This window comes from Lottia gigantea (assembly GCF_000327385.1).
Source record: "Lottia gigantea unplaced genomic scaffold LOTGIsca_12, whole genome shotgun sequence".
NCBI lineage: Eukaryota > Metazoa > Mollusca > Gastropoda > Lottiidae > Lottia > Lottia gigantea.
The window spans coordinates 3,939,377-3,955,896 of record NW_008707225.1 but is presented as its reverse complement, the minus strand read 5'-3'; the positions used below and the strand labels follow the sequence as shown (position 1 = coordinate 3,955,896).

Below are 16,520 nucleotides of genomic sequence, written 5' to 3'. Positions count from 1 at the left end.
ATGGATGAAATGTCGGTCTTAGTAAAACACTTAACGAAATATGGTATTGAATCTGTTTTAGCACCGAGATATCATAATATATTTCACAGCCTGTAGTCTACAGCAGTTGATAACATTTTTAATGGAAATGTTGCCAAAAGTTTTGGAAAAACGTTTTGGCTTGATATAGGCTTCTTGATTTCTTGATGGAAATTAAATTCATAGTGAAGTATGTCTCTTTTATTCGTGAAAATACCTTACACCTTGCACCGTATAGATAAGAAAAACGAGTTTAAGTATGGTAATAAATAAAGATAGTAAAAAGATTGAAACTATAACTGAGTATTAACAAATACCAATATCCCCCCTTAGCTTTAGAATAGCAACAATTCGCTAATTTACGGAGTACTTTTAGCTATCGTTATATCTTAATGAGTCCTGATGGAACTGATAATTATCATTATGAAACTCCAGAGTCTAAATTATTGAAGATGCGCACAATTGTTATCCTTAATCCTTTAGCGACATTTAGAGGTAGAGATCACATCAAATAACGGACACAATTTAATGGTATACTTCTCCTTAGTTTTATTACACACAATAAGAGTGAGGATTATGAAGTTAAATCTCTTTCCAAAAATTTCTTGCTTATAGACATAGTTGAATTTCTCTCATATAAGGCATAAACTGTCGTATTTGCTCGATAACTGGTGGCGTGTGGAACGGTCTTGCTGTAGCTCATTCCGATTGGCTTTCATAGATTGACGGAATTTTGTAGAATAGAGGACACACACTAGGTACAATAAAATATAGAATTTAACTATTTTGATTCCTCTAATTCAAGGATTTTCATTCTGGGGGTAATTGAATTGGTCTAGAGTAAAAATTTCGTCGTAATAAATATGCTTTTAATTCTAATGCTTTCTAAAGTGTGATGATTATCCACTTCTTATCATTTCCACCTATTCAAGCACTTCTTTTTATTGAATATTGGTGAAAAATAGGTCAGATGCCAATTTTAGTAACAATGGATTAAATATATTGACTACTTGACTTCGAGTCACTTCATTAATTGATTTTTAATTGCACAGCTTTGCAAAAAGTGTATGACATTGTCTGACCTTATCTTAGCATCTCTAGACAGTTTGAAGAGAATTGTATTAATACCACTAACACTATTTTACTATCTGATTAGTATTGGACAGTCATAGATTGTTTTACTAATGAAATAAGTCGCTCTATAATTACTATAATTTAACTCTTTATCATTGTCACTGTTCCATCGAGAGATCTAGGTCAATTAATCAATTCTATTTCTAACCCGAACAAATTTATTGCAACATGTTCCTTCGTTTAATGCTATTGATTCTGGTTTAGACAGATTAAAAAAGAACCACATCATTTTAAGTTGTATTCTGTTGTTTTTTCATTGGTATTTTGTGTTTGGTAGGTAGATCTATATTTCATTTTTTAATCAGAAATAATTTCGTTATATATGAAAAGTGATGAAACTTGATGCATACCACATCGGTACATCTTCACGAAATCAAGCTATTACATGTATAACTTGACTGAAATAGCAATCAGCGATTTGGTTGGATTGTACAACAACGATATAGCAAATCAAGCCCTCAACAGAGACTGTTATCGTTATGGACTTAAGTTAGCAAAATCGTGAAATGATGATCGAAATTCACTAAAGTCTTGGATGAGGGCACACGTTTAGAGATAAGGAAGGGGTATTCAGCACTTAATTGAGTTAAAAATTATTCCGCAAAAGTTTACATCCAGATATACACATTAGAGTTTTTGAGAGAGTGAACAAGTGCTAGTCGTTTTCACAAACATGTTTCATGTCATACTCCTATGAAATAAGTGTCTTGGGGAAACAGTAGACTGTCGTGGTTTTCCCAGATGTGATTAAAATGCTTTCGGATACAACTATATGTTTGACAGACAGGCAAAGGTTATTCGCAATAACATCCAATATTCTATGGTTCATGCAGGCTAATAATTATTTCGACATCTATTGTAAAGTAAAGCATCTTTATGACCAAAATTTCATGTGTCTTGGTCTGTATAGAACTATATAATTATGATTGGGTCTACATGGCTTGATTCTCTCGGGATATTAAATTGTCATGTTACACTCAAATCAGGCTGTAGACGGGAATGACTTTATTACACTGTTCATACGATTTTATTCTCGGATCAACCGCATGTATGTTCCTGTCAACTTGGTTTCAATTTTATTGGTTCTGTAAATTATGAATATTATTTAACTTGGCAGTTGTAAAATATTAAATCAGTCTAGAGTTGAGGGAGATGAGGACGATGATCGGAATTGGCGATTAAATTTTTCCAGACATTATTACTTACGCTCAATCCATATTCGAACAATCTGTGTAGAAAGTTGTCTATAAGTTATCGTGGTAAATAAAGCTGTTGATTTGTTGAAATTGTGAGAACTATTTGGATCATATCGTATTTTGAATAAGACGGTCTAAGTATGTTCTATCATGTTTGATTATTAACGCACTTTCCATTCCAATTTTCCCAAAATAAACGGGAAAAATGTTCCTCTATTTCTACTATGAATTTCCAAAGGTTCGATAGGTGGTCAGTTTCAAAGAGTAAAGAGAATTGGTCAAATTTCTAGGACCAAATCATGTAAAACAAGAGGACAATGAAAAAATATCTATAAAGACACTTCCTAAATGCAGTGAGCAGTGGCGGCTCCTAAGGCATAAGAATTTTTTTTTTTAGTGTGGAAATAGTATTGGAAGAATTCTCTTTCAAAGCGTAAAAAATGCACGATTTAAGCCCTGTGATTTCAACATCTTTTCCTCCTTTAGAATGTATTCGAAAAAAATAAAATTGACAGTGGACCAAATCAAACCAATATTCTACAGCTGGTATTTATGAACCGACACCTTTGTAGCTTGGCATAGGTTAATCATTATGATTATGGATACACTTTAAACTATTTTAAATAGCCCAGAATAAAACTTGATATTAAAATGATACAGAAATCTTTTTTTTTTCCACTTCAGGGAGCACTGAAGGTAACTGAATGTTTGCTGTTCTTACCAACATATCTGCTCGACCAACGGAGATGGCATCACCGACCGGAAATGGAAGTTTGATGTCAAATGACATGCTGCGCGCAGCAGAATATAAAGCTTTTTATCTTCAAGCTAGATTTGTGACTGGTGTGGTGATGTACCCTATTATCTGTATAATTGGATTATTAGGGAACTCACTTAGCATAATCGTCATGTCTCAGAAACAAATGACGTCATCAACTAATGTGTACTTAATGTCATTAGCGATCTCCGACTGTGTAAAACTCCTAAGTGATTTTATGTATTTCATGGTAATTTTACTTCTGGAAGTAGATCCACCAACCGGAAATAAAGCCTACGGCTTCCTCTATCCTTACGCTCATTACATTTTTAATGCATCGCTATGCATTTCCGCTTGGTTAACAGTTTCTGTTGCTGTAGAACGATACATTTACGTATGTCACCCTACCAGAGTGAAAAGTTATTGTACCATAAGGCATGCTCGCTCAGTATCTCTAGCAGTGTTTATATGTATGAGTATACTTGCCATTCCATATGCAATGAGGTATAAAACAATAGAAAATGCAAACAATTCAACAACTTCACAATATGACATTACTGTTACAGACTTGTGGAGTAACGAATCTTTTTCCAAAATATATACATGGATTCAAAACTTTCTACGATCCATAATTCCACTTTGTTTGCTCATAATACTCAATACGTGCATTATTTACGGACTTCGAAGATGTCGAATAGGTCGATCTAAAACTTCTAGACGTCATAGAATTACATTTATGTTAATAATAGTAATAGTAGTGTTTTTAATTTGTATTACGCCGGACGCCATAATGTCCACGTTTTTAGGCTTAGGTTATTATGAAGAAGAATTTTTACAGCGAGGAATACGTGAAATAACTGATTTATTACTCTTAGTGAATTCAGCGTCAAATTTTGTTATTTACTGTATATTTAATACGATATTTTGGAGGAATTTTGTAAATTTATTTTGTAAGCCTTGTTATAGAATCAATATCCATTTTGAAGAGTCGCAAATCCGAAGACTGTCTTTAGTGGGAAGACCTAATAAACAATCGCTACAAATGAAAGTGGGCTTAAATAAAACTATATGTGGTAATGGACTTCTCTCAGAGGTTTGATGTCTCAACAGCGCAGTTCTAAATCTGGCATTCCTTTATATATATCGTGTGTTGAGTCTTGTCTGAAATAACGCCCTGTTTCGACACCGCGTCGTACAAGATCTAAGAAAACAATATGCTATAGATACGTTATTTCCATCGTGATATCCTTCATGCCAATGGAGTTTACCAATGCACAGTATTACGCAGATGTTTATAGGTGATTTAGGAATAAATCTTTAAATAGCTTATGTGAGGCATGAATTTGACTGTGTTTTGAGTGAAAGAGAGTGGGAATTGTCCTGTCTCTTTGTGTGATATATGTTTGAAGGACATTTCTTTGTTTGGAATTCTGAATTATAAAATAACGGATAAAACTTTTTTTTCAGACACTGACAAAATTCCATGTCAATGAATTCAAACGGCGTTTTGTAGTAGTCTATGTATCGTAAACTACATGTATGTGTCTGTCTTAAATCCAGTCTGACGCCTGTGGGACTTGTTATGTTATGTTATTACACAAAGACGACCAAGTTTTGACGTTACTACCTCAAATACAGTTTTGTCTGAAATAAGTCAAAACATCGGTCATGGGTATCAGAATATCAGGAGTTACAATTGAAACGGAATAATTGGCCGGAAAAATTGCAAATGAAGCTATATATATATCAGATTAGACAATTCAATCAAACTATAAAGTATTGAATCAAAGTTAAAGCATGTTAACTTACACATCAAATAATTTGCATATCGTGGTGTAAAGCATCACTAACCTGTATATTAAACGAGGTCTACGTTATCACAACGAATCGAGTGAAAAAATTGCCCATTTTACCCAGTCGCACATGGTCCCTAACCTTACAATATATCTAAACCATTTTCCCCAATCACTAGATCACCCGGATGTGTAATGTACTAATATATATTCTTTCAAATATTGCAGCAAATGTTGCAAACAGAGATATTGCAGTGCAATAAAAACATTCCAAATCATATTGACTTGTTGTTTTTTTTTTGTCGTGGAGTCTAAAATATCTCAAGGAAGATGCAGGGTGCCTAAAACACGCTGTGCCCTTATTAGATGTTTTGGTGCAGGGTACATGAAATGAAGCATACCAGCATACTTATACTGGAAGGTGCATGGTCCAAATCTAATCTAATGACAAATTCCAATTGTGTCTAGGTGGGGGAGCAGGGGCTGCAATATTTTTCAGGGGGCTACAGGCTATTCTTTCTCTATGTACTATGATAAAAAAAATTGAAAGTGACCCTCCTTCTTCCCCGTGTCCCCGTGGAACCGCCACTGACACTATAGTTCTGTGGGTACTGTGATGGGCTTTCAAAACACAACAGACACTCCTGATGCCACTGTTTGACTATTTCTTGATTACTCTTCGGGGTTAATATCGATGGCCTATAGGTGTTAGTTATATCTGAAAGAGGGGACAAATAGTAAATAGTTACTGCTCATTTCTCTTACGTATTATGTGGGGTATTTCTTACTTAGATTAATGTCATGGAAAGGCCCATTTCCGAAAGTAATGAAGCAAAGACTTAACCAATTCTGAATCTTCTCTTATCTCCTTTTTTAATTTACCACGAGACATATATTTCTAGACGTGTCTCTGATATATCATCTGCCACCAGATTACTGACTAAAATGACTTCCTGAATAGAATCTAATTGTTTTTTCCCCTTTTTCTTACAATTTTGGTTATAAACTGAGTGGGAAAGACCATACATTAAATGATATTATTGAAATGAATACTCTCGTTACTTCCTTTTTATCAGTAATAATATTATCATAGTCAAGTTAATGAAGGATAATGGAGTCATCTGAATCCATACAATATTCTTCTTGGTTTATTGTCAACTATCATTTGGTTTTACATTTGTCAAATCTATTTTAGGTAAACACTGCTATTTCATTGTATTAGATGTCGAATAGTATGGAAGGACATATAAATAATCTACTAAGTAAAACTTGACTTGACTTCAATTAAAAGAAATAAGCATCAAAGTTAACTCAATTAGGGAAATCATTCAAATCGTATTAAGAGGGATAAAATTGGTCCATTTCAGTTGCAGAACATACGCGATGGCTGTGATGGCTATCGGTTCGATCATCATGATCTATATTACCACTATTCTTATTCTCTACTATACGCAACTGGTGATCGCTATGGGGTGACGGCCACTTGAGTTGGGTTTGATTAGTCAGTACACTAAGAAATGAAAGATTAAAATCAAACTCCGTGAATCCAGAAAGCGACATCAGTTCGTTTTGATTAACATGTTTACATTGGAAAGTATTACATTTTATCAAAAGGCGGATTTAAGATATCGGATTAATATATATCATTTTGTAACTTTCTTAATTAAATATTAATTAGTTAGCCGCACCTGTAACAACTCAAAATATTACGGAATCAGTGGAATATAAGTATGATTTTTAGATTATTATGAACTAATATAAGCAAAGCGGAAAGTATACACCTTAAGGTAAAATCCATCTTGGTGAAAAAAAAGTACTAGACTAATAATGTGGAATCAACCTTTTATGAAATAATATTTGATAAGAGATTACCTTGAATTTGTTCTTGCTTAAGTAAACGTGGATCATTGCGTCAGTAAACATTGAGAAACCAATAACCAGTTATTTTATCCTGTATCCTTTATGTAATTCAAAAGCCAATTTTGACAAAGTCAAGGCAAATAACTCAAAGCAAATTCCTTCAGATATTTCGTGATTTCACTTCGGAGCCTGGGGTACTTGACGCATGGCTTTTCGACCATATGGATCTTTACATCCCTTTAGAGAACAAGGAATTAAAACTGTTGCGTGTGTGGTGTATAAATCAAGTTTATAACTACAGTAGAGAAATATCCCTAAATTTATGGAAGTGTCACGAAAAATTGTGAAGATTGGCCTGGAGCCAAATTGAAGTCCATTTAGAAGCCTTTGGTGCCTTGCTTATTTCGAATTATTGTAGAGACGAAGTAGAATTTTGTTTTATTTATAATTCTTTTATTTTGTACAACTCATGGGGAATGTTTTGATACAAGTTTAGATTATGTGGCTTTTTATGTAATTACCTGACCAATTAGTTTGTAACTCTGTTTAATACGATTATATTGTCTACCCTGAAAACTTTGTGTTTGTGTGATTGATAGGAGAATAAAGTAGAGCTATTTATTTCCGTGTTCCGTAAATTCGAGTTCAGCTAGTATATTTATATAAAGAAAACGAAGTGAGCATAATCTGTTGGATACCGACTCATCCTAATAATATGAAAAGAATGGCCGCTACCAATATACGCAATTGAATCTTCACTAAAACGGGGTCCATCTTCCGGGTAAAAGGAGTTCTAATTATAATACCTTAAATATTCGAACAGTTAAGAAATTTGCAAATCCATCGCTTAGGAATGTATGCTCCAATATTGTAAGTTATAATTTTGCAAGATGATTAGAAGGGTAATGTTATTTATCTGCTTTACAATTACATTACTCACTGTTTCCACAACAAGATGTGAAAATTTTAAATCATCAGTTGTTGTAAATCATTTAAATACCTGGATTAAAATCCCACTTAAATTTTTATTTGAAATATTGTATTGAACTACCCATGTCACATATCGTTAAAAGAGGATAAATAGTTCATTCAGATTATGAAAACCACATGGAATTTTAATATACCAAAGAAAATATCCAGAGAACAATAACATCGGAAAGTTGATATTTTACATCCATTATCAGTATATTCATGGAAAGCTTTGGTCAAGGACATTCTTCACTAAAAATGCAAAGGTCAATCTCACGAGATTCATATTACATAAGCACTGGTTTAAGATCCTCTATGTATATCTCTCTACAATTGATATATTGAGCAAATATTATATTATTGTTTTGAAATTTCGTTTATATATAATGAAATATCCTTCTAATTCAATAGCAATAGCCCAAATAAATCAAAATATATACAAACAGCTCTAAAGTGTCAAGTTTTGAAATAGAAGGGCATTTAAATAGCGAAATTGCGTCACGCTAGGATTAAGGCTCATGCATTACTTCCGGTTTCCGGAAAGTTAAGACGGACATCTCCATTCCTATATTTTTGTATGTTTATCGTGAATGTTTGCGAAGAATGGTCAAGGAATAAAGTAAAAGTCCAAAGATGTTTTTAAAAGAAAATAAAATTGGTTGGTTAGGATCGGATCTAATTTCGCATTTGTCCAATTGTGATATACTATACTGTTATACTCTTTATAACTGAGTACATATCTTGGTAAAAGGAAACTGTTATATATTTGAACTTGTTCAGTTATTAATAACATAAACCTCGTTATTAATTTAAATATCAAGGCACGTATTGCCTTTATCTGACTTAAACAATTCACAATAGCATTTTATAAAAAGAATCTTATCACGAAAAGATATTTAGCTTTTGTATATATATTTCACAAGGGTAATCATGTCTTACTTCAACATTATACGGTTTCAAGTTGTAGGTTTGCACTCTTCTCATATGAAGAGCAAGAAAATAAGTTGAAATTTCAATATGGATGAACTCCTTAACAAAATATTATCGCAATTATAACAACTGAAGCCGTTCACACACGACACATTTTCTAACATTATATTCTTCAACATTGTGCTTACATTGACCAATCGTAACAAAAAATCCTGATCAAACAAATTTGCTTTTGCATATACAACCAACAAAGATGTGCTATAATGTATCTGCCTTCGCATATACACGGAAAAGGATTTAGTTCAGAGATAAAGCGTAGCCGAACTTATCTCATCTTACCTAGGTAATATGTATGCATATCGAGATATGAATTAAGAATTTTTGTAGTGAAATGCAAAGGATTTTCTTTCGTTTTTATGGTTGGAATCCTCTTCAAGCACATATCTGTTTCATGTACACTTAGATGGATCGATAAGTCCTCTAGATATTGGTATGATATTTGGTGTTCGGTTTATAGAAGCTAGTATACAGTGATGATAACTAGGATGGGTTTAAAGTTGACAATATTTGCTGGTATTGTGTCATTTTGTACATTAATGAACATCACTGGATATGATCAAAGACTAGATGAGACTAATTATCTTCTTAATAATAAAGCTAAGAGAAAGATTAATAGTAAATCTAGATTATAATTTAATATCCATCTAATTTAGTCTATGAACGATTAGTTTAGATGCAAACCATTTATCGAATTTTAGATCAGAACTGAAGAAAAATGTTAAACAGTTCCAGACAGCTTATTACAATTTCTAAATGAAGTATTTGTTCTATCCTAGGCCTGTACATTTGGGAGAATCAACCCTTCCAAGAAAGATAGCTTGCCAGGCAATATACGCCCACTGGCATCTTTGATTTTAAATAAAAATATGAAAGAGCAAGGGCAATAACTGATACTAAATATTTTTCAATTTTTTTCTGATTTTCAATAGGGTTCATCCTTGGGTGATTATGAACATTCACACCAAGTTTCGTCTAAATCTGTCAAGAATTGTGCCTCCTAGAGTGTTTACGAACTAAAAATTCAACGCGTTTTCAAGAACTAAATATATATATATATATAACTAAATATTTTTCGATTTTTCTGATTTTCAATAGGGTTTAACCTTGGTTGATAACAAACACTCATGCCAAGTTTCGTCAAAATCCATCAAGAATTGTACCTTCTAAAGTGTTTACTAGCAAAAAATTGAACGCGTTTTCAAGAACAAGGGCAATAACTCATACTAAATATTTTACTATTCTTCTGATTTTCAATAGGGTTCATCCTTGAGTGATTACGAACACTCGTGCCAAGTTTCGTTAAAATCCATCAAGAATTGTGCCTTCTAGAGTGTTTAAGAGCTAAAAATTGAACGTGTTTTCAAGAATAAGGGCAATAACTTATACTACATAATTTTCGATTCTTTTGATTTTTAATAGGGTTCATCCTTGAGTGATTACAAACACTCATACCAAGTTTTGTCAAAATCCGTCAATAATTGTGTCTTGTTGAGTGATTAAAAACACTCATACCAAGTTTTCAAGAACAAGGGCAATAACTCATACTAAATATTTTACTATTCTTCTGATTTTCAATAGGGTTCATCCTTGGGTGATTACGAAAACTCATGCCAAGTTTCGTTAAAATCCATCAAGAATTGTGTCTTCTAGAGTGTTTACGAGCTAAAAATTGAACGCGTTTTCAAGAACAAAGGCAATAACGTATACTACATAATTTTCGATTCTTTTGATTTTTAATAGGGTTCATCCTTGAGTGATTACAAACACTCATACCAAGTTTTGTCAAAATCCGTCAATAATTGTGTCTTGTTGAGTGTTTACGAGCAATTGTGGACGGACGGACGGACATGGGTGACGGCAATATACGTCCCCCATTTCATGTGGGCGTATAAAAACAGGTAAGAAACGGAAAAGATTATATTATTATCTTTCAAGTCATCACCTTCATATCGCGAAACCAAAGTATCAGACGGCATAAGGGAGGTAACTAAGTGATAAGACATTCACAGCAGAACACATTTAATGCTATACACAAATACATATACATATATTATACTAAGCGGGAAACCCATCTGTGCTATATATAACAGGATATGAGATCTCAAGAAAAATCTGATACATATATTTATTTTATGAAACTGTGACATTATAAACAGGTCTAGTTGTCAGAAGGCGCTCACAATACTCAACTGAAAATAATAAAATTGGTAATTTAAATTATGAATAAAAACACTCGGATATCCGGCAAAACATTGTCAGTAATACTTCGTCATTAGAGAAGCATTACTTTATACTTTCGCTATAGAAATTAATTTTCGAGAGGAGCATTGAATCTGCCAACATTTTTCTCACCAAAATAAAATCAAGACACAAATCATTAAGGTACTAGTACATCCAGATAAATTATCCGAACATAAAATAATGATTTAAGATGTTTTGATACAGATTAAATGGAAACTTACTGTTATCATAATCATAATCCATCTCGAAAACAAATGGACCTTGAAATAATTCCGTTGAAGTTAATTTACCGTCATCTAAAACAGATTGTGCTGATTACTGAAGTGAAATATTTGGTAGGTAAGCTTTCACAGCATTCACATAATTTAGCTTATGATACTTTAAACTTAAATCTATCGCCTGAAATCTAATTTCAAACATTGACGATGCTCACAGACTGTTAACTTTTAAAGATTTGAGATTAAAATAGAATCTAGTTGTGGGTGATGCATTGCTGGCAATAGATTGTAGTTGGTAAGGTCTGTAGGGAAAGCATGTTGATATAGCTAAAAGCTAGAATCGTTCAAAAATTCTAACTGACTAAGATCTAAACGCATTCAAACCGTGTCCATTCCAGTGCCTTCAAAGAAAAGATATATTTACTCACTGTTTCGATCAGCTAATTTAAAAGCTCTGTTGATATGTGGATTAGATTCATTATCAGATATAGCTATACACAATTCTTTCTTCGTTACATAACCATCATCATTAATATCATAAGCATCGAACCGATTAGCTAGTGGTATGATATGGCCTTTTGTGGCCTGAAAGAAAAGAACCAAACTTGTAAAATGTATGGTTATTTGTGGAGCTTATTTTGAAAATTCATGTGAATTTTTTAATCTACGTAATTAATATAAACTTCTCATGTGCCAATTTTCGAGATATTACTTTTTATTCCACCATGATTTATGGGGCTGAATATACCAAAAAAGGGAAGTGGTTTATCCGGTTTGCAGTTAACATGTTAATTAACCTTTCTGGATAGATTAGATTACTTCACAGATAACCTAAAATACCAATTTTGATTTTCTCAAACAATTTTATGACTAATTTTGTCTGTAATTAATATTACTGAAGTTAACATTAATCTTCATATACTCAACACACCAGACAACCAAAATTAATGAAAATTGACTGCTCACTTAACTTAACTGATGAATAAAAATTGATTAGTCATGTAAACGATGGTTAGGATTGTTATCAATGAAGTTAATCTACGTTCTATTTGAGAACAATAAAACTGGTAAATATAGGCTATTCAACTAGGATGTGACGTGTTTACAGGTTACCTCCTGTTGACCTTATTAATAGGAAATAACATAACTGAATAACCGACGTTAAATTATGTATAGAATCAGCTGTTTATCTAGCCCAAGGTCGTATTAACCGGTCATTATAAACATTCGATAAGACAGTGTTAATGTATCTTATGATTTAAATATTTGACAGCATTTGTCAATTTAAAGTACAACTTCATTATTTCGTTTTCGTCTCTGAAATAGTACCATCCTGAAAGAATGGTACAAGACATAATAAACTTCTGGAATTATACCAATATTAATAATAAACACAATACGAAAATTATATCTATTTGCATTTAGAAGTATCAAATGAAGAAGCTTAAAAATACTTCCACCGATTTTGTATACGGTTTGAATTACCTGTGCTATGTGACGCTTCACTCTGCTGCCACACCCAAAAGTACATACCACTTTACAGATAACAGACGTTATGGGACCATCAAAAAACGTACAAACTCTGGGACAAGCTATTGGACACACCTTATCTAGAAAATTTGTAAACCATCCACATTCTACTGGTACGTATCCGACCATTACAAATACTATCAATGCTTCCGTTCTCATAGTTAATCTGAAAACACAATGAAGTACATTGGAAGTAAAGAACGAGTTGTACAGATCTGTTTTCTGAAGAGTACTCACCTCACATGTAATATCGTTGTTTCAATTACAGAACGAAACGAAACGAGGTCTAAAAATATATTACAATTGTAAATATTTTGTTCATAGATATCTCAATCAGACCCGGAATGTTTTAACCTGTAGGGATTTTTTGACAAAAAATCAATCGTCGGATAAAGGGGGTGTAACATTTGAATAGTCTGAAATTGTCTCTAAAGCCCGTTTAGTGGTATTCATTGTCATAGAATTAAATTCAATATTAAAACACCTTACCTCACAGAGAATATCTTTATAATCATCTGGAAATAAACGATGAGAGTGCCGTTTCAACATTCTTCAACGTTTCACTGATTTCTTGAAAAATAAAGTAAACAAGCCACGCATATTTTAACATTTATTTATTTGTTTTGACAAATTTAGTATTTTTAAGTTAATTATACCAGAAATAATTTAACAATTTTATAGTACTCGAGGGCCTATGTTTCAATATTTACTTTTGTGTGCTAAATTTATTAAAAAAAACCTTGTTACATGTCATGACAGACAGCTAATTAAAATTTTATCAATATATGACCTCTTCAGTAAATGTTTATTCATTGTGTATATTAATGTATAAAACTGACTCATTTCCGTGCAAACACCAACGCACGACTAACTGTACTCAAATCAATTAATCACTACAATGATTAAGCAAATGACTAAAATATGCAATAATTAACTTATTACAATAAATCGTGATCTATGTGATGAATAGACTTGAGAATTGATTATATTCACACCATTACAGCATTTTCTTCGTTTAAAATTAAGATCAACGTACGAAAATCTATAATCTTATTACAAGAATAGTACATTTCCCTTTTAAATTTAAACAATTCAGATTAAATTCAGATCTGTAATGTTATATTGAAAACTTTCTTAGGTGGAGTATCTCAATAACAGTTGTATTAAGCGTCCTACTCTTTGAATTGGCAAACGTGGTTAGATTTCCCTCTCTGAAGTCCATCATTGATGTTGAAAACTTTCATTAATTTATGTCGCACAGGAAAAGGCTATTCTCACATTCTTCCTTTCGCTTTTAAATACGCAATAGAAAAAATATGATAATACATCTTGTCACGCGGTGTTTAGGTCAAACGGTTAATTTGACGAATGTTCCAAAGGGCTGTCGTTAGACTCTAACTGAGGTGTCTATGTTGAAAATAAAAGCCGATAAAAAACAATACGGAATTTGGTCTAATTTTCATCAGACTGAAAAAATAAATTTCTACGTCTGCTTACTGTTATGTTTATAAATAAAAGAGTTACATTAAGAATATTAGAAATCTGCTCCAACTACAATGTATATAATCTACTAAAGTATATCTACTACCCACAATGTGATTTTTACCAGGTACTAAATCTTAATAATAATATCTAATAATAAAACAGTCCAAGACACATTTTCTTATAACCTTTAGTTTCTACAAATACAAAATATATATTTTCATTGTTAAAATAGTTCTTGATTAAAGATGTGGCCATTGCACCAGGTAAACGAAAATTAAAATCAGAGGAAACTGGCATAAAGGACTAGAGTCGTTTAACCCACAACAACATGTAAGTGGACATTCACTTGCAAAAATTTTCAATGTCAATAGTGTTAAACTTAGATTGAAATACAACCAGTAACAAATTATTGTTTGGATATTCATAGTTGATTGTTTTCATGAAAGACAATAGAGTATACTCTTTGTAAGAACTTACAGTGATCCGTTCTGCGAATATCGTAGAATTGGTACAAAACTCAGTTTTAGAGGAACGTTGTAGTATTGTCTGTTGATTCCAGTAGCAAATTTGTTACCTTGTTCAAAATTTTGACATAACTACGTTGTTTTGGTATTTTCAATATAAGATGAAACCAAAGTAAATCATTCAGAAAAAAATGCCAGTAAGGAATAGAAGAAAATTACAATTTAGTAAATTTAACTTTTAATCTAATTTCTTTACAAAAAAATTGTTAAAAAAGTAGCGCGTAACTCGTTTTCATATCCTGTAGGTTTCCGAGTCTACTCGCTTGACTCATAAAGTAAGAATGACGTTGCATAATGTCGTGACCATTTATATTTGTATTAAAAATGTTTTGTTTAGTTAACTGAATCATATTACGCCTACATGATTAAATCTAACCAGAAATTATAAGAAGATTATCTCAAAATTACAAAAAGTTGAATAAGGACTACGGTTCACCATTTTCGGAGGTTCTGTCAGAAACATGAATTGTTCAGCTAATCTACACAGTGATGGTGTTCAAAGCTTACCGTCCAAATTCTAGTCATCATATTCATGCTTATCCATAATTATCCGTGACGACTCACCCTTCACAAGACTCCGCAACAATGTAAAACAATTGAGGGTTGTAAGCTGATAATAAAAAATTATCCGTACACCGTATTTTCTATTATAGACTTTATCAACAATGTTTTTGATACACCATTTTCCAGGTAGATTTCAAGAGAATCTAATGAAAATAAAAAGTGAAATTTTAAGTTTATGGTAATTTTGAAGAAATTATGCGATTTTCGAACTGTTATGGTACTTTTAAAGACTATTTACATAATTATATTCAAGGCCCTTATCAACCTAAAAAAATGGTGACTTTAGCCTTTAATTTGAAACCGATTAATTCCTACTAAAAGTGATTTACCAATTAAAAAATGTTTTTGACAAAATTTATGTTAACTACCAAACAAATTGAGCATGCTGAAAAAAAACCGGGGAAATGACGACTGTAAAGCAAAACAATTCCGTAAACCAAATTCTCTCTAATATCATTATTACTTTGGAGAAATTTTTTTAACAAATCGATTTCCGATATGCTCCTGTTAGTAGTTATTGTCATCGGACATCAAAGGTTTCTGCGCAGTTAATCTCAAGTTTTTTTTATTTCATTTACTGCGATGGTTTTCATTCTGTTATTGTATGCTTCCCCAAATTGTATTTTGTATGAACACGATGTCCCCACATATTAGAAGGATTGGATATCAGGCATGGTCTCGGGTGTCTCGTGTAGTATGGGGTATAAAAAACTTCAAATTCTCCAACTACCCAGAGACCATGTTAGCAGAGACCGCGTTTAGTGTAGTTTTATAAGATTTTGTATATTATACTTAGTTGGATAGTTTTTTTCATAGCCTGTGACGCATCAAATGTGCCCAAAGAAAAATGCATATGTCCCCACTTGTAGACATGTTTATAGAGAATAGGCCTTATACTATTAAGTTAATTTATAAACTATAAGATTAGTTGCCACTCTAACGGGCTTTTTGTGAAACGTATATTATAGTAAATTTATGCGGTCGTAAATCGTTATTTAGGAATTAGGGGCTTTGGTTGATATAAGTATTAGGAAAAAAAAATTGGGCCATGATGAGACCCTCCCCCCTTATTTGCCTTCATATACAAAAAATCCTTTCGAATTATAGACTATAGTCATAATCCCCAATGTTCTCGGGATTAAGTACGGGCTATTGATTTTAATCTCGAAAATAGGTGCCGGCAAAAAGAGAACCCCCCGAGAAAGAGAACCTTGAAAACTGCCTTCATGTCAAACATGTGT

At 32.4% G+C, this 16,520-nt stretch overlaps 2 protein-coding genes across 2 annotated transcripts; one reads left to right on the top strand and one right to left on the bottom strand.

Moving 5' to 3' along the window:
• Positions 1 to 3,094: 3,094 nt before the first annotated feature.
• Positions 3,095 to 4,204, top strand: LOTGIDRAFT_157036 (hypothetical protein; the record flags this gene model as incomplete). The annotated part of the gene is made up of 1 exon (XM_009048297.1): positions 3,095 to 4,204. The coding sequence occupies one exon, from the start codon at positions 3,095 to 3,097 to the stop codon at positions 4,202 to 4,204; it is 1,110 nt and encodes a 369-aa protein (XP_009046545.1).
• Positions 4,205 to 10,847: 6,643 nt separating this feature from the next.
• On the bottom strand, positions 10,848 to 14,446 carry LOTGIDRAFT_157035 (hypothetical protein; the record flags this gene model as incomplete). The annotated part of the gene is made up of 6 exons (XM_009048296.1): positions 10,848 to 10,906; positions 11,180 to 11,254; positions 11,605 to 11,761; positions 12,662 to 12,872; positions 12,944 to 12,992; positions 14,377 to 14,446. The coding sequence occupies 6 exons, from the start codon at positions 14,444 to 14,446 to the stop codon at positions 10,848 to 10,850; spliced, it is 621 nt and encodes a 206-aa protein (XP_009046544.1).
• Positions 14,447 to 16,520: the final 2,074 nt, after the last annotated feature.